The sequence below is a fragment of the Grampus griseus genome (assembly GCF_964374135.1).
Source record: "Grampus griseus genome assembly, chromosome: 16".
Lineage (NCBI taxonomy): Eukaryota > Metazoa > Chordata > Mammalia > Artiodactyla > Delphinidae > Grampus > Grampus griseus.
The window spans coordinates 45738493-45762992 of record NC_139010.1 but is presented as its reverse complement, the minus strand read 5'-3'; the positions used below and the strand labels follow the sequence as shown (position 1 = coordinate 45762992).

Genomic DNA, 24500 nt, shown 5'->3' with positions numbered 1-24500 from the left:
TCTAATACATAGGGAGACTGAGCAAAGACTGCCAAGTGATTTTGAAGTTGAAACCTAAAAGTCCATGAATGGAAGAATGTATAAAGAAAATGTGGTACATAATGGAGTATTATTCAGCCTTCAAAAGAAAAAAAAGAAGGAACTCTTGCCATATGCTACCACATGGATGAAACTTGAGAACACTGTGCTAAGTGAAATAAGCCAGTCACAGAAGGGCAAATGCTGCATGACTTCACTTACATATGGTATCTAAAATAGTCAATCTCAGAGAAGCAGAAAGTAAAATGATGGTTGCCAGGTGATGGCGAGAGGGGGAAATGTGGAGTTGCTATGTAACAGGTCTAAAGTTTGAATTAAGCAAGATGAAAATGTTTAGAGATTGCTGTGCAGCATTCTGCTTATAGCTAACAATACTGTATTGTGAACTTAAAAATCTAAGAAGAAAGATCTCAAGTTATGTGTTCTTACAACAATTAAAAAAAAAACAAAGGTTTTGAAGTTGAATTCTAATAACTTTTAGCAATAATGAAAAATATTTATGGAAACATAATGCGACTGAGTGGATTTCAGATTTTAAAAGAATCAATTTACAGACACGTACTTTTTCTTTTTCTCTGAACAGTAAATGAAACTTAGCTCTTGCTAGCTACAATATATATCTGGCATCAAATGACTTTAAAAAATACAATAGAAGGATAGAGCACCTGGGAAAGAGCCCAGGAAACTCAATCATAGATTTAATCTGTCACTCTGTATTCTGTAGGGAGAGACAGGAGCTAGTAGAAGGGAATACTCTGAAGGGTTGGTCTTGGATACTTATACCACCCAGAAAAAAAGAAAATGGAGGAAGGACTTGGTGACCATTAAGCTCCTTAAGTCAGCCCTAAAAAAGAGTGTAATATTGGCCTTTTTTGCTGTTCCACACAGTCCCTGTTGCCATCCACTTAGCAGGTAAATCCTAGAGTTTAGAAAATCATGCTAAGTAGCTTACTAAAAGGTGCTTTTATGGGCAGATCAAATGCTTAATGTTATTTTAAAAATTCATTTTTGCTGACCGCACACACATAGAATTAACCTAGTTTCTTACTGATCAAAGTATAAAAATTTATACTGATGCAAACAAAACAAGAAAAATAACTACCATTTACTGAATTTCTTCCCACTATGTTCCAGTTGCTGAGCTAGGAGCTTATATATGAAATATTACTGCCAACATTCTATAAAAGATGAAATTGATGCTTAGGAGGATACATAGCTTGACTAAGGCCTTGCATCAGGTAACTGGCATTTGGATTTTAACTCTGAGTTATCAGATTCAACAGTTTATGGAGAAGTCTCCATGGAAATTTTTGATAAAATGTATAAAAGTTGAATATTCCTGTCACTCAACCTCCCGATGATTTGGGGGAGTAAATTCTAACCACAAAATGCCTGTCTTTAGCAAAGTTAAGATTCTGTTGTTGAGAAATAGGAATAAAGGAATAATTTTTTAAGTGGAGCTTAGAAAATACTAAATTTTCCAAAGTAAGGAGATATTTAAAATTAACTTTAATATATATGTTTTTTATTTAGGAAGTATATATGAATAATAAATAAATAAAAATCATATGCATTTATTATATAACTCCAAATATCTTTTTTTCTTCTTTCAGAAGAAAATGTCATAAGCATCTTAAAATAGACATGTGCCCAAAGGCAGTATTTTGAATCACATTTCAATGATCAAAGTCTGTTTATCACAACCCAATTTCTACCTTTGTTATTTTAGCACAGATGTCAGCATTCTTTCTTCAGACTTTGCCTAACCTAAGTCTGATCTCAAGAACAGTTCTGATGAATCTAGATTCACTCAGATAACTGACAGATCAGGTTCATGACTCGCTTCATTTAATGCTTGCTTGTTTTTAATAGGAACAAAGGTCTTATTTATCTAATTCCCAGAGAGTGAAGCTAAAAATTTGGAATTTCAGTCACCAGAAAACAGCAGAGAGGTGATTTGCTTGCTTATTTATTTGCTTATTTGTTTTAATTTAAAACCACCTCTTCTCTTCCTTGTAAAATTATGCCATACTGGCAGCCACCCACTCTGCCCACATGTTAGATGGACCTCAGAGTCACATAAAGTATTGTCAAGACTCAGTGAAGGTTGAAAAGAAAAAGAAAATTGATACCTCTGGTTTAAGGAGAGAAGGCCTCAGCAGTTGTTGTTGCTGCCAAAGGAAAGTAAAATAGAAAAAGGTTTAGAAAATAATTCAGGTGGAAAAAGTAGATTATCATTGAAAAGAAAGAAAATAAGGCCACAGCTTAAAACTGGTTACCTTGGGATATGATTTATTATTCATGTGATAGCTACTAACAGCATTAAATAATATTTTGACTATTAATGTTAGAACATAATTAATGTGCTTTAATTTCATCATTGTTTTAATTAACATCAAAGCTAATAATCTTAATAAATAAAAATCTATAAATAACTTTTTGGTTTAAGCTTCATAGTACAAAGAGTCATTTATGGTTCTGAAGCACTTTAAGTATCACACAATTCTTTTTAGCAAATTTAACCTTGTTTTAAATTGGCCCTCTTTTTTTCTCCCCGGTCATATTAGGTATAATCATATTATATATACATAATCAGGAAGAAGGGTAGGGCACACAAAATAATGATATGGTTGTAATATATTCATCATTATATTTAAGACATGCTCCCCATTTTTCTTTTTACCAAAATGTGGAATGCTTGAACTCAAGTATTAAGCACGTTTTCAGAAATTCTTTTGTGATTAAAGAAATTGTCCTTCCTCAGTTTTTGCAGAGATCATTTCCCACTGCCCCCCATTTCACCCATATTTTTCAAAAAACAAGAGTCTCTATTGATCTGTTTCATGATAACTTATACTTTAACCAGAAAACAAGATACACAATTTAAATTTTGGCGTCTCAACTCTTGAGGGGAATAGTTATACAACATAAATCTTAAAGTAAGCATTGGGAAAGCGGACAGAGAAGTTCAGGGAGATAATCCTACCAATGAACCAACTGTTTGAAATGGCCAATAGAACAACTATTTGACTGAAGGGATAGATTTTCCATGATACAGATGTTAATGAGTTAGTGCAGTTAAGGTATTAACTTAAAGGGGTAGGAAGTTGAAGTTAGAGATATTCTGATTCAATCTGCTAGCTGTTATAATTATTCCTGAAAATCAGTTTTTCTTAAATGCATTCATTTTGATTTCCAAAAAACCTAGGACGTATGAATTCTAAACTGTTAGCCAATTAAGTCATATGCTTATTTCATTCTCTTAACTGAAGAGCTGTATGCCAAACCACACTAACTTCTCAGTGATTCATTGATAGCACCACTTACAGCATTATTCACCAAATACCATTGGCCAGAATGCCCAGTATCTTCTTTGTGGACTGAGAATCAAATTAACACAAAGAAAAGCCACAGCTTTCTAATAGTCTGACTTGTTTTTAACTCTTCAAAAGCTCAAGCTCAAACATGGTAGGAATGAGCCTTGGACTGATTAAAAAAAAAAAAGTATCTAAATTAGAAACAGTTTCTAGATTAGATTTATAGCCTTAGAAAAATAAATTTGGGGGAATGTCACAATATTGAGAGAATAATTCAGGAAAAAATAAATTTATCTTTGAAAAGGTTGGCAGTTGATCTTTATTCACCCATTGAATAATAGACTTAAAACCCCAAAACAAAGAAGCAACAGATATACAAGAAAATAAATAGCAAAGCATACTTATGTTTTGTTAAATGAAAATAACCTCATTTTGAAAGAATGTAAATCAGTCCTGCCTATAACATAAATATTGTCCTAATAAGCTTATAATGTAACATAACACCATAAAGCCCTTACCTCTGATGTATAACCTCTCCTGCAAGGCAGAAACGAAGAAATCAGTATTAAACATCTTGGATTTTCAGATTGAATAGAATTATAGATAAGGGTAACTTAAGAAAATCAGAGAAAAACTGAGAAGGCAAATTTTTCTAAAATGTTGTCTCAGTGAGAAATATATTTTGTGGCAGTATCAAGACAGGAGAATCAAGGTTTCATGCCTGCATTATTAAAAATAATTATCACACCAGACCCTCATTCCATATGAACACCAAACTATTCACAATCTATTTTATCTCAATGGTGTTTAATAACATACCTTGACATACTTTGACTCTGTTATGATCAGTTGTATTAAAAATATTCTACATCATGTCTGTCCTAAACAAGTCTTGATACATGTAAGATACTCATTTGGGGAAAAGATATGCTTCATACATGAAAAACATATTGGTACAGGACAAAAAAAAATATCTCCATGACTAGAACATATTCTTCCAAATGTTTGTAAGATTTTTTTGTCTGTGTCCATTTATTCTAAAAATAATAAATGAAAAATATTAACTGGCCTTTAAAGGTCAATTACATTATTAAACATGAAGTAAAAAAGTTTTGAGAGATATAATAGCCAAACATTCAATATTACCTAAAGATTTATAAAGTTAAATGGACAAGTAAGTGAAACAGTAGTTGACTGTACTTGAGAGGGAGAAAAGCATGGAATTTTTTTCAATGTTGAATGTCATTAATTATGAAGATTTTTCATTTATTATTCATTAAACACTTGACCTAAAGTATAAACCTGTTGCTGTTGACTATGCTATATGAAATTAATAAACAACTGCAATGAAGAGTTATTATGAAGACTTTCTAAAGTTCAGCAAAACAATCTGTAGAAAATTTATTTAAAATATTTCAAGGACTTTGAAAAATAAGTCTGCTTATTTGAATGCATCTTAAGTGCTTAAGGCATTGTTGATTGAAATGGCTGGAAATAATGGTAATATAATGCTTATACATATATATTGCTATCAGCAATTTATACAATACTCCTCCCTTATCTGTGGTATCTCTATTTGCTACCTGCAGTCAACCATGGTCCAAAAACATTAAGTGGAAAGTTCTGGAAATAAAAAATTTGTAAGTTTTAAATTGCACTCCAATCTGAGTAGCATTACGAAACCTCACACCATCCTTCTCTGTCCCTCCCAGGATATGAGTAGGCCCTTTTTCCAGTATATCCATGCTGTATACACTACCCACCCATTAGTATAGGACAGAAAAGTGTATATAGGGTTTGGTACTATCCGAGGTTTCAGGCATCCACTGGGGGTGTTGCAGGGTGCTTATGTTATATGGTTCTGCCAATAGAGGAATGATAATCCTAAAGCATTTAGAAGTTTAGACATTTTCAGCTTTTACTCAATTTGTATCTTTTAGAGATATGTAGAGTTGAGAGCTCATACTTAGGTTTTAATAATGACTACTGAGTCACATATGTAATATAAAATATCCAATAAAACCTATATTTTATTTTCTAGGATATTTAACTTGCTTCTTTTCATTAGCAATATTTTCCATAATGTAGGAACTAAAATATCAATAGATGAACTATACTTTTTTGTTGAACTATACTTTTTGAAACTTTTTGTTGCTTTTTATTTGGTTATTTGTATTGTTTGTCTTAGCTCAAAGGCAAAAAGTAACTCAGAAAAGGTAAACAGCAGAATCAATATGTGTAGTTATCTGTCTGCTTTCAATTAACATGACTTCCTATTGATCCTTATAAAGCCATTCATATGATATTGATACGTCGTTATGTAGTTTATATCCAATGTGTAGTTTCCATTTTACATCATTTGTATGTACTACTGTTTACTTTTAACAATAAGGATAATGTATGGTAACCCGTTTATGTCTTTTAATAAGGTACCTAATAATTTCTTGTGCACTAATTGGATCATAATAAATGCAGAATGAAAAAAGGGCATTCTTTTCTTAGAGGTTGGTTGTCAGGTTATGGGGGCTTAGGAGCTGTGGAGAGAAATAATATTTTGGCTTGTATACTCAAAGGATATTTTTAGGTCTCATGTAGAAGATGTTCCAATTGACTTTTATGATGAAGGAAATCTCTAAATATAATGTGTCAGTAAAAGACTAGATTAAACATAAAACATGGCAATGGACGTTTCGTTTTAAAAGTGTAAGATGCAAGAGGGAGGGGGTATGGGAATATATGTATACATGTAGTTGATTCACTTTGTTATAAAGCAGAAACTAACACACCATTGTAAAGCAATTATACTCCAATAAAGATATTCTTTAAAAAAAAGGAAAGAAAAGAGTTCCCAGTCAAAAAAAGATACTAATAAAATTTTTAAATTATAAAAATATTATAAAAAGGACAAAGTAACAATTTAATAAGGCTATACATACCTACATAAAATTGTTATTTGGATTTCTTATATTTCTTTGGTAATTAGAGATTTCATTATCAAAGAATTCTAAGGAATTATCAAGATATTTCTTTCACATTTCCAAGAGGTTGATACAAAATAGCATAAACACACACACACACACTTGCACATTAAATGCTTACACAGTTGTCAATAATACCTTTTCAGAGTCCGCCAAATAGCACAAGTTCTCATGCATATGACCAGCTGCCAACAAAAACTCCAACTGAAGTTTTTCAGTGAAAGAGAGAAAAAAATCATGTTCAAGAACCCCAGGAAAAAAAAATTACTCTTGATTTGGATGAAAAGAATCTGAAGTAGAGGAACTAATGAAAATAATTAACTTTACATTTTTTATTTGGTATTGTTAATTGGGGATGCCGAATCAAATTCTTGAAGAAATGTCACATAATATGAGTCAAACAAAACCAATGAAATGATGCATTCATTGTAGGGCTCTGAATCTATATTAATATACTTACAATGGCAATTATTAAGCAAGACTTTCCCTATATTTTAGAATTGTGTTTTTCTCTGTACAGACATATCTTCTAAAATATTAAAGCTGAAGAGTATAATAAACAATTACACTTGTATTCAAAGTGGGGATTTCCAGTAAGTAAAATTTATTCCATGTGTGAGATGGAAAAAACAAAGTAATTACTCGATGGTCCAGTGTAGCTTTCATTAGGACAGAAAGATGGTACTTAGCTTAGCTGATGCCTTTAAGAATTTAACAAGTTTAGCTCTAAGATGTAAGAACAACTACAACTACTGAAATTTCTACCTAGAGTATAATTTTTTATTTTCTTTGCCTAAACCAAAGAGGAAAGACATATATAAAACTGGTGACAGTTCACCAGATATATTCCGCTTGATTTCTATTTGAAATTTTTATATTTCATTTACATGCTATAGGCTAAATTTGGATGATTTATCCATAGCAATTAAAAGTAACTAGGAATAAAACTGAGAATGCATTTTTCTAAATTTTAATAACATAATAAGCACATTTTATACTATTGATAAACTTAATGGAAATATAATTTTCAACAATGAAATAACTAAATTCACACTAGATAAAACTTTGTAGGCATTTACTTAACCTTTTGCTGAAACGGATGAGAATTTATTAAACTAGAGATAACTATTATTTTTGAAGGAGAATCTTATGATAAAATTATAATTAAGGAGATGATATAATAATGTGAACAAGCAAAACTAAAGAGCACTTTAAACATTTGTGGGAACAATGAAATGTCTTACAGAAGTCAGCAACTCAAGATTTATTTCCATTATAAAGAAGGGAAGAGAAAGCACAATGAGAAATAAATAGAATAAAACAGCCATTGAAAAAAGTAAATGATTAAGCATACTAGGAAGATAAAAGCAAGCCAGAGTAAAGGGTGTTCTTATAAGAAAACAGATGCCTACATCTTATAGCACCTGAGATTTATTTTGGAATACCATAATGTCTGTCATCTCCTACATTTCTAGATACATAACATTTTACTTTGGTAGTATTTCTTCTTACCAAATACATAGGCTTCAAGGCAATAACAGAACATATGATATCATTTTTTAGCTTACTTGTAACAGTCTGCTGTTTTCCTGGAACACTCATATAAAACTATGATCAAAAAGCAAATGTAAAACTTAACATGATAAACAAGCAAGCCATTGATTTAAGTTGGATAGCTAACTTTCATGCCCATATATGCCCATTGAAAAATAGATTGAAATTACTTACTTTTTAAATAAATGTAGACAAATAATACTACTTCGTAGTTAAGAAAATTAAGGTACATCTATAATATGAGTTAGTAATGGTGAGATTAATAATCTTTTAAATTAAAAATGAGGAAAAAACAGCATTGCATTGAGTTTCAAGTAAAAGAATGGGATCTTCTTTAATGTTCAAATTTGCCTCCACTTGAAGCTTATGGTCAACAAAAGAGTTGTCCATTTAAAACCAGAAAAGCAACATTACAGTGAAGTAAACTGACTGTGAGTTTGTGTTTCAATTCCCTCAACAATATTGTGCAAATTCTCCTGGTTTTGTTCAGATGTCATTTCCATATTTGTTGTCTCTGAAAGGCAACTCATTTGAAGTTTTAAGAGGTGTGCTGGTGGATTATTGTTTTCTATTTGACTGTACATGTTAGCTACTGACTTTTCAAGTTCTGCTAAGTTTTTTATATGCTTGAGGATGCCTTTTGGTTCCCTTTGAGGATTTGCATTACACACTGTTGTTGATGTTGACAGCTGTATTGCAGTGGACTTCATTTCCTTGGTTGGTGTCACATTGACAGTGTGTTTAATAGCTGGTGTAAACACACACTTCGTGGATGGAGCTGAAGTTGAAGGAGGCAGTGAAGAAGGAAGAGGAGGAGATGGTGGAGGAAGAGAGGAAAGTGAAGGTGGAGGAGAAGTAGAGGGAGGAGGAGGGGGAACAGATAGTGGAAGAAGTGGAGGAGGAGAACAAAGAGGATGATTAGAAGGAGGGGAAGGAGGAAGACTGGAAAGAGCAAAAGGAGTAAGGATAAGAGGCACAGGAGGAGGAGGAGAGGTTTTTAGTGGATGGGGAAGGTTTTCGAAAATGTCCCTTTTGGCTTCAAAAGTCATCATACAAGTGGGTGTCTCTCTGCTAAGGAGTGCAGAATTTAAAATGCAAGGCATTGACGGAGAAAGTTCCAAGGAACAGTCAGCAGGAGAAACAACATTAGGTTCTGATTTGAGTTCCACAGGTCTTGAAACAGTTGGCAAAGTGGAGAATGAGGGGTGAGACCAAGGAGAGGAAAGTGAAGAGTCTGAAGACAGAGATTGCAACTGTTCTGTTCCTTGTATAATCAGTGATTCACTTTGCCTTATTTCCTCTTTTTCTGTTACCTTTGTGTCTTCAGCTGTAAGCAAGGGACTATTGTTACCTCTTTTGTTTGGATTGGTTCCAGTACTTTCATTTTCAGCTTCTTGCCTGTTGCTTTGCCTTTGCTTTAGAGCTATGGTTTCTGACCTATTGGGAAGTTCCCACATTGGTCTCCTAGGTAAGCAGACTGGCCGATTCCACGTCCTCTGAATCTTTTCTCTTGGTCCCCTCAGAAACTCATTCTTGGCTTGCGTTTTGGATAAAAATGACTCTACAAAATCTGTTCTTAGTAAAAAGTCTGAATTTGTTGGTCTTTGATCTGTATATTCCTTGTAAATGGTACTGTGGGTATATAAGTCATCATCATCAGACATCAGTGTGAATTCTCTTGCAGACTTGGGCCAGCTGTTCTTAACAGATCCATCTACATGAGTCTGCTTGTGAGCCTCAACAGTACTGGAAGAAAAGTGCTGATGTTTCCTGTCTTCTGAGACTGATTTATTTTCCCTGCTTTGTTGGAAATGGTAGAGAAGGAAAAGACTTGAAAGAAAAGAAGATAATGAAATGTAAGGAAACAGGTTGTGACATAGCTTTTATGAGAAAGATGTTTTTATGGTTCTCATTACTACTTCAAAATATAAAAGGCCAAATAACACTAATCTACTAAAGCAAGCCATTACTTTGATGTTTCTGTTCTCAAAAAAGCAGGGCAGGAAAAGCTAGAGAGCTGTGAGCAGCATGAGAAATTTTCATTTTTTAAAAAATGTGTCAATCTGCACACTGATTTTTTTTTCTTTTTTTAGTTTCCATGTGAAGCTTCCATGACCACACATTATAGTTCTCTCATGTATAAATCACAGTTCTCCAAATTGCAGACCAGCATGTTGGCTAGTGGTTTCATACCCTTTGCCTTGTTTAAGGATGCTCAGAACTGACTGTTTTGAGGAAAGGATCCTTAGCTGTATCTGATTCAGTACCTGTCCATTATCTCTCATTTTGGTAATTCTGTCCTGGAGCTAAAAGTACTCTCCTATTTGACATAAAGCTTGCAAGAGGATACAGAAAGAGCCCCTCAATTTTATGCTTAATAGTTTAAAAACACTATAAATATTACAAATAAGAAGAGGGGCTTCTGGTGTTTCTTTTGAACATGATATGGATCAAATTTCAATCAAGACTCACTTTAATGAAAAGATATACTAATACAACATAGTTTTGATATCACTGAAAGATTTGCTCAGGCATGGTCATTGAGTCATAGTGGCTATGCATCATAGATAAAATTGGATAAGTCAAAGGACACAAATAAGTGTCTCTAATGAAAGCATTGGGACCCTTTCCCCAGAAAGACTGGGGACTTGTGGTTTTAAATAGTTTGTCATTAGACTTTGCTCTCAAGCTCAGAGTAACAGATATATTTTCGTTATTTAATATTTACCAACATAGTATAAATGAAATAAAAGGGAAATTTTTTGAAAAAAAATTAAAAGCCACATTGACACAAAGCCACATCCTAATAAAAATTAGGATGAGAAGGGAGACAATAAAGTGATTGATATATAAAGCCAAAGTTATTATTGTGGCATTTGGCAAAAATACAAACTGGAAGAGAGAATTCTTAGAGGTGGTCAGGACCTCCTGAATAATTCAAAAAGTGGAGACAACTTGGATTAAACAAACAGCAATCACTTTTAAAACATTAAAAAGTAGTTTTTAAAAATCAGGGTTGACATTATATAGCAGTTGTTTCTGTGTAGATCTGTTCTTGGTTTTCTTTTTCTTGGAAAGAACTGTCTGTACAATACCACATCATTTTTGATGGAAAGATATCCATAAATATTTTTAACAAATTAAAAAATAAGGAGAGTTTTGAAACTCCTTTTGCTAGGCACAGGTACTATCTGTGGGAACACTTGTTTAAACTCATGCAATTTCAAGATATCAAGAGGGAATGAGGTATAGAAGATATAACTTTCTTTTTAAAAGTAAATGTACAGTTAAAGATGAAGATTACTGTATATAGTCTAAAACAGCAGTTAATCTATTCTATTGCATCTTTTTTTTTTCTAATACCCTTGTATTAGAATATTATTTACTTACTTATGCCTATGTATCCACAGGTGAGAAAGAGAAAACATGTGATAGAAAAAAAAAGGTTTTGACTATAGTTAAATTGAGATGATTATGAAAATATTAACAGGAACTTGCTTTAAACACTTAATATTCATATCCAAAAAAGAAAATGCATGTATCTTATATTTTCTTTGTATTTATTCATATGAATAATTTTAATAATGCTTTAGATAAACTCATACGGCATTTATTTGGTTATCTTATCACAAAAAATTACACCTAGCTATCTATCTCCTATACACAGGTAAAATTCACCTCTATCAAACGTGGATGACTTCAACTCTAAAACAGAAATTTTAAATGAGATTCTAAGAATTGCTTCTATGTCCTAAGTGAAAAGTTACTCCACACTGATTTATAAAGAAGACCTAAGTATTGTTTGAAGGAATATAGAAGTACTATGATGACTCTTACAGAGTAATTGTTGAATCTACATGAAGTTGTTAATTATTTTGTGAAGGCTTTTTGTTTTTCAAAATGACCTTTGATTTTTTAAAGAAAATATTTGATAATAATTCATTTGGAGATAGCTTATTTTCTAGTAATTTATGCTTAGAATCCTTGAAAAGGTTTTTGAATAGATAATTTAAACATCTGTCAGATAATAAATGTGTAGAACTTGACACTTCAATAAATACATATTAGAATTAGAATTGCAAAATCCTCTACTATCTACCACAATTTTCCAAATAAAAATAATCCCTAAGTGTTGCTATTTGAAAATTATCATCATCAAATATATGATTCCAGGTGATGTCATAGTATACATATATTAATATATATCCCTCACTAATTTCAAATAAAACACATTCCACTTTCCACATAAATCTTTTTTTAGTTCACACATGTTTTGCTAATTGTGGTCAAGACAATCAAAGAGAATCAAATCTTATTGGCTCAATTCCTACATTCACCAATAATTCAAAAAGAGACCATCATTTTCAACTTATAAAAAAAATATTTAAAGCATGAATCCTATATTATATTATTACTCTAGAAGTAGCATGCCAGGCATTAAGTTCTTTTAAATTCAATTTTAGCATTAAAATATATATTAAAATCAGTTTTAACATTTTAAAAACTATTTTCAATATAACCTTGTATAATAGTATTAATACAGCTATAATATGATATATATGTTTAAAAACAGTTTTCCCATTAAAAGGTAAATTTCATAATTTTTGAGGCTCGCTTTATTCCTACTAGTAAATACTACAAATATAACACAGTAGAATGTGTCTTAGTCCCTCATTCCACCAAATTCCAGTTAATAAAATTTTCCTGGATTTAATTTAATCATATTTAAAATTGTATAATATCCTTGGTGGTTCTGCATTTCATGTTGATACAGTTACTCTTGAATTTTTAAAAAATATAGATAAGTTAAACATCTCTAAAAGAAATAAGGGTTTGAGGGTAGCATCGTTATAGAAACTATGAAGTCTTTTAGCAATAATTTAAAAGACTTTTTCAAAAATGATGGTTTAATATTGCTTAGAGAGTCCAAATAGTGCAAGAGAAATATTAAGTTATATATGAGAGTATATACAAGAGTTATAAATATTAAGTTATATATAACAAGACAGCAGTCTCATTAGAGAGGAATATGATGAAAAGAATATTCCTAAGTGGTTAGATATTTAATATTAATTCTTTATTTTCATTCAGATTTTAATTATTCTATTGTATAACATCTTAAAGTAGTATCTTAGAAAAGTCTATTATTTTAGACCACAGAATTGTTTTTTTCTTACCAAACAGGAGTTGGCTTCTGATACCAAATCAGGAATTACTATTTTACGATTGTGCTTTATTTTCCTCATTTTTTATGAGAAAATATATCTTCAGAATTAATTTTTAATTTGGGGGAAAATGCCTGATTCTGAAGGTTTAGAAATTAAATATGATACTCAAGCTATTCATCTGCAAATGTCTCCTCAAATTGAATACTTCTTTCCTGTTACTCAGTTTTTTTAATGATCTTTTGTTTCTTGGTTATTACTTTTCAATTTAACTTTTCTTAGGTTTTCATCTTAACAATTTTCTGTTTGAAATAATGTAATAAAGCAGGCTGTAAACGGTACTTCCACATCAAGTTGAAATTAAATACTCACCACACAGCATCCATCAAAACCCACTTCTAAAAGCCCCTGAAAGGTCTACTTACGTCGTGCTGTCCCCCACTTCTTCATAGAGATGCGCCCCTGGAGGCGGCGGGGGCGCGGCCACTGGTGCAGGGGCAGGCGCTGCAGGTTTCACTGCAGTTAGGGTGGATTGCATTCGGGCTGTCTTGGTGCACTCAGCTTGGCGCCTTCGGTAAAGTAAGGATGTTTTGTAAAACTCATTTTAGAAATCATATACTTATCAATAGGCTACCTTTCAATAATAAAGTCCAGTTATCAGAGGAACTCAAACATTTTTACACAAATATTTGAACTTATTAACTGATAAAATTACAAAAGCATCCCCACAGAGTATCTTTTATGTATAAACCCTTCTCCTTAGTTCTTTAAAATATTTACACCTTGAAAAACAGGTAGAATTCAGTAGAAAAATTTGCAAATTAAGTTAAATGATAACATTAAAGGGAGAAGGCAAAATATTTATAAAAAATGTGATTGATAATTGGTAGTTGTTTAATGATCTCTTTCATAACGTGAGGCATATAGAAGATACATAATTTTCCTTCCATCTATTTAAAGAAAAGTTATTTAAAAATGATTTAAAACATTTTTGACATTAGTTTACAGGGGCTGTGTAGATGTACACATTTAGGAGGGAGATTTGGTTAGCTTTTATTTCCTTTGAATTCCTAGGAATGCCTGTGATTCTTGCATTGGAGGTAAGCTGCTCTTTTTTGACTTTCTTGGGTCCTGATTGTTAACTCTTGCCTCAAAATCAAGATCCCAAAGGGTGGATGGAGGCTATAAGGGCAAACTGTCTTTTTCACATTTCTTCCACTTGTATCCAATTGTCTAAAACTAGCTCAATTCTATATATACAAAACCACAAAGGAATGTGAACTAAAAAGTAGCTCAAATACAAACACAAAATAGACAAATAATACATGGTTCAGGGCAGGCTGCCTACCTTATCAGCGTTATTTCTTTTTTTTCTTTTTATATCACATAAAATCATATGCAAAATATTGGTAATTATACTTACACTTTAAACCTGTTAGGGAAGCAATGAATAAAAAAAAGAGAAAGCTACATGAGAAATACTGCATTCATAATATTTTAACATTTGATTTAATCTAAATTATGAATAATTTACTGGTTAAACTCATAATGACACAGACTTAATGACATAGTAGGGGAACTATGTATTTCAATTCAAAAAGTGAAAATGGTGACCACTGTCAGTCCTACAAGATGTTAACACATTCATTGCAGGAAAACAAAGAAATTAACAATGGAATAAAAAAACTGGATTAAAACATGCATATGTGAATTTCAACGCTGATAGAGAAATGGAATATTAAAGATGATATGATCTTTATAATTAGTTTTTTGGTTTACTACACTTGAACAATATTAAAAGAATGGAGTCAAGCAGCAATCCCTGATTATACTCTTGGCCTCACTTTGAAGCTGAAGCTAGAATTGGAAGGTGCCACTGCTGGGTAATGAATTTATGACACTTTTTTTCACATGTGCCTCCTAGTTTTCCATGCATAGCAAATTTCAAAGACACATCTTAGTATTAAAGAATAACCATTCATTCTAATCTATTTATAAGCAGAATACAAATGTACAAAAGTTAGGTTTTAAAATATTAGAATTTTACTTTGAAACATGTTTACTTCTGTTACTCTATAAAAAAGAGTTACCAAAATTCATTCATAGAGTGTTAGGCTGATTACTGAACTAAAAAGATTAAATAATGCATCTTTACAATGTTTAAATATTAAGCATCTTAATTTTTTGTTAAAATTCAGACCATTTAACATAACATCCAGGGTGCTTCAGTTTTGATCACTGCATTGTCTGCCAAATATATGACGTTTTCTCACTGATTTTAATGCTAGCAGGATATAATAAAGCTCCTTTGAGAAATATTTGAATGAAAAAGAAAAACTGTAATACAGACTAAATTTAACATGAAAATTAATATTGGATTGATAGCTTAATCTAAAAATTTGTTATTAAGTTTGTGCATAGGCTTTAGATTTGGCATATCAACTGATTTATTAACACACGTTGAACTCCAATATATCAACCTAAATGTTATATTTGCAACTTCACATTAGTTTTGTGAAGGAAAATATTCCTATAGTATCTTCATGTAGAGGGTACTTTTTAACTTTCAGGTTGGAATTACCTTATCTTATTTAATTCAAAAGAAAATTCTCAGTGTTACACAACAAAGATAACAGTTTAAGAATATATAAGGACTTTTTCAGTCCTTTCCTTTTATTTTAAATGGTGAGTAGCTGTTCTACCATTATTTCTTACTGTTTTTTATGTCAAGTAATTTATATGACTTATGATTCCTGTCTGTCATTTACTTTCATTTTGTGGCACCTTCAGGGTTACCTCTCTTCTTAACCTATTCCACAATTTTTTCACCAATCATCATCAATAGGGATATACTTAAAGTACAGCCCTGTATCACAAAGGGTCCTCATTCCTAGTGTCAAATAAAGAATAGCTCGCTAGACTATTTTAAATATAGATGTTTAAATTAGGAAAAATTTACTTGACTACTTTGAAGAGCCTAAACAAGAAAAATATAGATATTTTAAATGGATATATTTGCCTGTAGGAACCAGAGAAATGTAAGGCCTCTACAGCCAAAATATACTGTTAGATGTTACAGTATAGGCTCTAGCAAGGCTAGCCAGGAAAGAAGAAACCATATGGAAAATTACATATTGTGTGCTACGATTTTTAAATGATTTTTTCAAACATTGTAATCATCTGCATAGAGGTAAATTTAACAATACGGATAAAAACCTAGCATGACAATGTATTTAGGTTACAGACCTTCCTTTGGAACTGGGTTATCTCTATATGACATTTCACTGCCTTTGCCCCAGGATACCTCGTACCTTTCCTGCAAGGCTCTTAACCTGATGAAGAGCATAAACAAAGCTACAGGAGGTAACCTAATATTCCTAGCAGATAAGAATATTTAAGAGCACAGGAACACTGAGCAATGTGACAAATGTTTTGAAAGTTTGTATTGCTTTCCCTTAAAGGAAGGTCATTTGGTACAAGAAAAATACAGCACTCCCAAAATGGCTGCAGCCTTAATATTTTACAGCTACAAAGCCATTTTAGCAGAGATAGTTTTTTGATAATGCCTTCTTGAGGAACTCTCCATGTTCAGCATGTATGAATACTTACTGTCTGTAGCTGACCAAAACCACCAAGACGGCAGGAATACAGCAGAGGATGATGATGAAGGCCAGAGCCAGCAAGGCCCCTTCTGTGTAGCCTAGACTTTCTCCTCGCTTCTTAATGCTGGTTACTGCCGCTGGAGGCCGGATCTCCAGAATGCGTCCTCCTTCCCCGTAATACGGCTGAAAGTCTTTATTGATATCGAGGAGTTTGCCATCTAAAAATCTTTATTGTTAAACAGTAAAAGCAATGATGTTAACAGAGAAAGGCTTTTATTTATTTATTTATTTATTTTTTGCGGTACGCAGGCCTCTCACTGCCGCGGCCTCTCCCATCGCGGAGCACAGGCTCCGGACGCGCAGGCCCAGCGGCCATGGCTCACGGGCCCAGCCGCTCCGCGGCACGTGGGATCCTCCCGGACCGGGGCACGAACCCGCATCCCCTGCATCGGCAGGCAGACTCCCCAACTACTGCGCCAGCAGGGGAGCCCGAAAGGATTTTTTTTAAACAAAATATTTTTTGTGATACCTTTTAATATTTTCTTTAATTATAACATAAGCTGAGTCAGAAGTCTTATTATGAATAAGAAAAGCATATATAAAAAGCAAGACCAATAAAAAAGAGTAACGCCTCTATATTCACATATCAAAGATACTAATAACAATGACCCTTACTTAATACACTTACAGACTGGGGGAAAATAATTACCAATGTCATTGAAATTTATATCACTATGTTGAGATTATTTACTTTAAGTTATTCGGGTGGGATAAAATATAATATTCTAAATTATTTAGTATAGTTTAAAAATATATTCCTGCATTATATATCCTTCGGTTCTCAAAGTAGTCCTGTAAAACAGAACCTTAATACTGACTTCCTGCAGACCACAAAGCTACACAGTTAGGGAAACAAATCTGAGATACCAACCCAAGCCTTCATAGTGTATCTTTGTGTTTCAACACACCACCTTAAATACTGACACTCTCAAATCTCAAACCAAAATACCTTTATGGGCTAGGAGTGAACAAATTAAAAAGTTTTTTCTTCCTGGAAAGAGAAAACTAAATAAATGATGCAGGTAGTAAATCAGTGTAGTCAGGATGACAGGAATTGGTGGTCAATTTAATCTAGTAGTTCTTGCAAACCCTTTCTCTAAATAATGCAATTCCAACTATGAGCATTGTGTTGGGGAGGAGAATTAAGGAATAATTGTTACTTAATTCTATTAGACTGAACAATTTTTTTTACATATTTTATGCTGTAATTAGCAGGCTTTTTTTTTTCAAAATTCCCCAGAAACACTTAAATGATCCTTTACAAATCCTATAATACTGAAGCAACAATTATGTTCTTAAAACCACAAAGTCGCAATATGTCTTAGGTATTTTTTTTAATTTTTAAGACTTTTATCTATAAAGGTGAAATGTCTTGCTATAGAAAATTGAAAAACACAAAATAGTTCAAAAGGCAAAATTACTCAAATGCCCACAATACAAAGATTACTACTGCTAATATTTTGGTGTACTCAAGTCTAATCTTTTTTTTTTTTTGCTATTAATAAACATTTTTATATACTTGTAACTACACAGCATACACAAAGTGAAAATATTTTAGAAATACATGTCTTAATATAAAATACCATACTTATGCTGAAGATGTGGAAAATACAAAGAAATGTGAAAGAAAAGATTTAAATGGCCCCAAGTTTCACCATCAAATGGTAACCAAAGAATGCTATGCTTGTGCATTTTACAGGCTATTTCATCCCTTTGAATACTTTTTATTCTAATTTTCCAAGTGATCATGCTGACTTTAAATCTAGTTAAACACACTGTTCATAGCTTCCATAGAGAAAAAAACAAAGAGATGCTTGATATCAGATATGAATTCCACTGGATAGTTTATTAATCTTCCAATTTAGGAAACCTAATGGCTCAAGTAACTCAATTTTAGTTTTAAAGCTACACAGTTTTTCATTTAAGTTTTCATGCTATAACTTAAGGCAGTTAGGATGCTTTCCTTGTTTTTTTATGAATATGCTTTTGGAGATGAAAATATACTTTTTATATCAATTTTTCCAGGCCATTTTCAGATACATTAAGAAGTATAATAAAGTTTTACCCATTGTTCTAAGTTCTAGATTGGAATAGAATTGTAAAACACTTTGTTTGAATTGTTTATCAGATAAAGTAAGAAATTCCAAATGAAGTACAGATAAGAGTTATGTCGCAAGAACTGTATCATTAGAAACTGGGAAGGATCAGAAGCAGAGGAAGATCATTAATTGCAGGGAAAATTTATTCCTATCATGTGTATCCACGGATCACAATTCTATTGGATTCCTACTGGATTCTATTTGATATCCAAACCACCTAAAGGAAGATTTATTAGTCTTTTTACGCTACAATAACTCCATTATTTAGATCTTCATTTTGTTTTATTTCTCAATTTCGGTAATCGTAAGTAATTGTTTACTAGAAGAGTTGATAGCTTTTGAATCCATAACTGATCTAGAATATCTTTCTTTTTTGCTGTATATATGCAAAACAACTTGCCTAGGCCAAGATTCTTAAGTCATAACATTTTCCTTAAAATATTGTGGATTTGATCCCATTGATTTTTGGCATTTCATCATGCAGGTGGGATGTATAAGGCTTATCTAATTTTTATTCCTTTACGATTAAGTCTTTTTTTTGTTGTTTCAATAGTTTTAAAACATACTCAGGTACTTTTCGAGGACATATGACAACATTTTCATTCATTTCACCTGTAATGTAATGAAATATTTTAATTACATTTTTACCTCAGAGATACATGCAATTATCAGGTTGTATCTTGATTGTTCTCTAAATATATTCTGACTTCTGTTATGATTATTTTTTTCTTTTCTATAATATGCTGTGAACTTCTTATGTGTATACTTCATTTTGCCAGTTTATTTTTCAGATGCTTTTTCATTCTAGGCAAGGTTGAATCCAGATAGTCAATGGATTTTAGGAGAATTTCTTCCTAAGATCGAAAAATTAGCCCCAAGAAACTTCAGGCTTTTGTTTTATACTTTTTCTGATTTCAGGACTAAGAGCTCTACTGTCTCCTAACATCCATGTAAATCCTTGAGATGAAATCTAATTGACCTTCTCGTGAATGTGCACTAACCCACACCTACTCCATGTGAGCAGAGGAAAGGCATACTCCAAATGGCCTGAGGGGAAAGCACTTCATCAAAGCCCACCACCAGGGACTTCCCTAGTGGTCCAGTGGTAAGACACCGCACTTCCACTGCAGGGGGCATGCGTTCGATCCCTGGTCAGGGAACGAAGATCCTACATGCCACATGGCTAAAATCAAAACAAAACAAAACAAAAAGCCCACCACCATTTGGAGAAGGTCAATCCTCACTATTCTTTTGTGGAGCATTTTTTACCAGAAGCAGGTAAGGATTCAGGGCATGCAAAACACATATACCATTTGTCTTATACGGTCTTATTTTCTACAGAAAATATTAAACTGTTTTCTAGTGGTTTCTGTAAGAGAATTATTTCCAGAGATATAGTCTACCTCTGAGTCATCAGGGTGTTATTTCTTTTATTTTGTTTTTCAGTATTTATTACTGATCCCATTTTTCACCTTACTCATTTAGAAAGGAGATAAAGCTGTCAGATTCAATATCAATAAAGAAATGTGATTTTCTCTTTATTCTCATCCATAGTTTACTTAGCTGCTGGTTAAAATGCTTTTCAAGTCTAAGGGTGAGGTGAACAGACCCCTTCCTAGTATTTAGCCAACATTAATTAATTACTGCTCTGTTTTCCTGACATGAGGTAAATTCCTAAGCCAATTCCATGTCTTCTGATTCACCCAACTGATGGAGCACATGCAAACAGGTATCCCTGGCTCCATTCACTTGAACACAACTTTCAAAGTACAATGTATAACTACAGACCACTCTGCATTTTACCTTGAGGATTTCAGTGTTTCAATGTACATATGGATGTAGAAATAAAGGGGAGGGTGAGCAGGAGAATGTATTCTGTACTTCACAAAAGCACACACCTAAACAGTGGAGGGGCAACTGCCTATTTCCTTTGTCAGTAAATAATGTGCGTCTCTGAAACAGGTTTACAGAATTGGCAATGGTTAACATATCTGCCCACATTCATTCCACTTGGATAAGGTTGTTCTTAATAAAACAAATCAAGGGTGGACCACTATTTCCTCTATACAGTTCCACAATTATTTTAACTAAATTCTAACATTTAGTTTTCCAATTATTTGGATTTTCAGTATATTGAATTTTTTTTCTGGACTTAGTAAGTTGAAAGAAGTTTTATCAGAAGTTGGTAGTTAGATTTATTTTAAAGTATTTTTTAACATTGTACTTTTTTTTTTTTTTTTTTTTTGCGGTACGCAGGCCTCTCACCGCTGCGGCCTCTCCCGTTGCGGAGCACAGGCTCCGGACATGCAGGCCCAACGGCCATAGCTCACGGGCCCAGCCGCTCCAAGGCACACGGGATCCTCCCAGACCAGGGCATTGGCAGGCGGACTCCCAACCACTGCGCCACCAGGGAAGCCCTTTAACACTGTACTTTTAAATGCAGTTTGTAGAATATATCAGCTTTCTCTCCTTCTTCTTTATCTCTCATTTACTATCTGGACAGACTAATTTTAAGCAGACTGGACTATTAAGTGTACAAGCTAAAATTGTATTTGCTCATTTTTAAATTTAATTAAGTTTTGCTTTAAAATAGTATGGTCTGTTTCTGCTCAGAAGGCAGAAAGCCTTAAGAGAATGTGGCACCCACCCTAATGAAGGGAAAGTCAAATAGCATTAAAATCATAAATTTTTTTGCAAGCATAAAACCAAATTCCAAAGAGTGACAGTTTCCTCCAACAGTGGGATGAGACCATGTATTGTCTCACCTTTCTCAGAACAAGCCACAAGTAGGTACCATAAATTCAAATAAAACAAACCAGCTAAATTTTTAATAAATGCTTAAAAGCTAAGTGTGTATCAGCATGTAAGGTTAGATAGAATAAGTGACCCACAAACACAAGTGGGGGTTTGCACTCACTCGCAAACTCTTTTCCATGGCCCACCATAAGATAGATTGGGTACAGGGCAGGAGACCAGAGAAATCCTCTTCATAGTGCAGGGATATAGGCAGCTAAGGCTGGGGTGCTCTGCAATTTTCTGGACCTGTATCTCACATAAAGCAAGAGCCATATATAGAGAGAGGGAGGAAGTACTCCCATCCCTAAGGCTCAAGTAAAGGTCCACTGCTTCTGGAGAAGAGCTATGAGCAAAATCCACCCCATCTGGGGGAGGAGAAGGAGCTCTCTTGGGCCTAAGACCCTGCAAAGTAGAGGTCTACTACTGGTTGGGGAGGGGCAGGGAACTCTCTTACACCCAAGAACCTCCACAAATATGAAGCAGAGTATGGATGCCATGGGAAGGCATGGAAGAAAAGCTGAGAAAGCCCCACCCCAAATCCTAGGCACACCGGCTAGACAAGGAAAACAGAATCCCCCAACCTCTCATTGTCTCATTCTCACCCTTAGAGTAGAACCAAGCAATAAGCAAGAGCCATTTACTACATCAGGAGAGTTAAGAGAATGGAGAGAAACCCTTTCTGTGTCACAGGCATTCAGGAACTGCTGAAAGATAAAGAAAGCAATAGACCAGACACAGAGGTAACCCAGATATTGGAACCGTCACATAGGGACTTTGATACAACTCTGATTAATATTTTACAGGATCTAGTAGTAAGGCAGAAAACATGCCTAAAATGATGGAGAAACTCAGTAAAGTGGTAGAAACTGTAAGAACCAAATGGAAATGCAAGAATTTTTTAAAAAGATATGAAGATGAAGAATTCCTTCAATGAGCTTATCAATAGGCTAACACAGACGAATCAGTGAACTTGAAAACAGGGCAGCAGAATTTATTCAAACTAAAACACAAAGAGGGAGGGACCTTCAACATGGCAGGGGAGTAAGATGTAGAGCTCACCTTCCTCCCCACAAATACATCAAAAATACATCTACATGTGGAACAACTCCTACAGAACACCTACTGAATGTTGGCAGAAGACCTCAGACTTCCCAAAAGGCAAGAAAATCCCCAGGTACCTGGGTAGGGCAAAAGAAAAAACAGAGACAAAAGAATAGGTATGGGCGGGACCTGCACCTCTGGGAGGGAGCTGTGAAGGAGGAAAAGTTTCCACAAACTAGGAAGGCCCTTTACTGGTGGAGATGGGGGATGGCCGGGGGGCAAAGCTTTGGAGCCACAGAGGAGAGCGCAGCAACAATGGTGCAGAGGGCAAAGCGGAGAGATTCCTTCACAGAGGATCGGTGCCGACCAGCACTCACCAGCCTGAGAGGCTTGTCTGCTCACCTGCCAGGATGGGCAGGGGCTGGGAACTGAGGCTCGGCTTCAGAGGTTAGACCCCAGGGAGAGGACTGGGGTTGGCTGTGTGAACACAGCCTGAAGGGGCTACTGCGCCACAGATAGCTGGGAGGGAGTCCGGGAAAAAGTCTGAAACTCCCTAAGAGGCAAGGAACCATTGTTTCAGGGTGCGCGAGGAGGGGGGATTCAGAGCACCGCCTAAATGAGCTGCAGAGATGGGGGCAAGCTGCGGCTATCAGTGCGGACCCCAGAGATGGGCATGAGACGCTAAGGCTGCTGCTGCCGCCACCAAGAAGCCTGTGTGTGAGCACAGGTCACTATCCACACCTCCCCTCCTGGGAGCCTGTGTAGCCCGCCACTGCCAGGGTCCTGTGATCCAGGGACATCTTCCCTGGGAGAACACAGAGAGCGCCTCAGGCTGGTGCAATGTCACGCTGGCATCTGCCACCACAGGCTCGCACCACATTCTGTACCCCTCCCTCCCCCCATCCAGAGTGAGCCAGAGCCCCCGAATCAGCTGCTGCTTTAACCCCGTCCTGTCTGGGTGGGGAACAGATGCCCTCAGGCGACCTACACGCAGAGGCGGGGCCAAATCCAAAGCTGAGCCCCTGGGAGCTGTGAGAATAAAGAAGAGAAAGGGAAATCTCTCCCAGCAGCCTCAGGAGCAGTGGATTAAATCTCCAGAGTCAGCTTGATGTGCCTGCATCTGTGGAATACATGAATAGACAACGAATCATCCCAAAATTGAGGCAGTGGACTTTGGGAGCAAATGTAGACTTGGGGTTTCCTTTCTGCATCTAATTTGTTTCTGTTTTTATGTTTATCTTAGTTTAGTACTTAAAGCTTATTATAATTGGTAGATTTGTTTATTGATTTGGTTGCTCTCTTCCTCCTTTTTGTTATATAAATATATTTTATTTTCCTTTTTCTCTTTTTGTGAGTGTGTATGTATATGCTTCTTTCTGTCATTAGGTCTGTATAGCTTTGCTTTTACCATTTGTCCCAGGGTTCGGTCTGTCCGTTTTTTTTTTTAGTATAGTTTTTAGTGCTTGTTATCATTGGTGAATTTGTTTTTTGGTTTGGTTGCTCTCTTCTTTCTTTCTTTTATTACTTATTTATTTATTTCTTAATAATATTTTTTATTTTAATAACTATTTTATTTTATTTATTTTATTTTATTTCCTTCTTTTTCTTTCCTCCCTTTTCATCTAAGTCATGTGGCTGACAGGGTCTTGGTGCTCTGGCCTGGGGTCAGGCCTGAGCCTCTGAGGTAGGAGAGCCGGGTTCAGGACACTGGACCACCAGAGACCTCCTGGCACCATGTAATATCATGTAATATCTCCCAGAGATCTCCATCTCAACACTTACACATAGCTCCACTCAATGACCAGCCAGCTACAGTGCTGGACACCCTATGCCAAACAACTAGCAAGAC

The 24500-nt window shown here is 34.4% G+C and overlaps 1 protein-coding gene and 1 long non-coding RNA gene across 8 annotated transcripts in view; one reads left to right on the top strand and one right to left on the bottom strand.

Moving 5' to 3' along the window:
* The window catches only part of LOC309834561, a 187539-nt gene extending 177918 nt beyond the window's left edge, over positions 1–9621 (top strand). The window contains exon 3 of the long non-coding RNA XR_014297869.1: positions 9573–9621. This is a non-coding gene — a long non-coding RNA (uncharacterized lncRNA). The remainder of the gene's footprint in view (positions 1–9572) is intronic.
* PCDH15 (protocadherin related 15) overlaps positions 1–24500 on the bottom strand; it is a gene marked incomplete at both ends in the record, with an annotated part of 696762 nt that overhangs the window by 7898 nt on the left and 664364 nt on the right. For 5 of the 7 annotated variants that reach the window (XM_082673500.1, XM_082673499.1, XM_082673496.1 and 2 more), the window contains 2 exons: positions 13479–13622; positions 16663–16881. In XM_082673500.1, the coding sequence (XP_082529626.1) occupies positions 13479–13622; positions 16663–16881 (363 nt within the window). Of the gene's footprint in view, positions 1–2171; positions 2211–3874; positions 3894–6472; positions 6539–13478; positions 13623–16662; positions 16882–24500 lie in introns of all 7 variants that reach the window. The other 2 variants (XM_082673497.1, XM_082673498.1) reach the window with 2 other exon arrangements.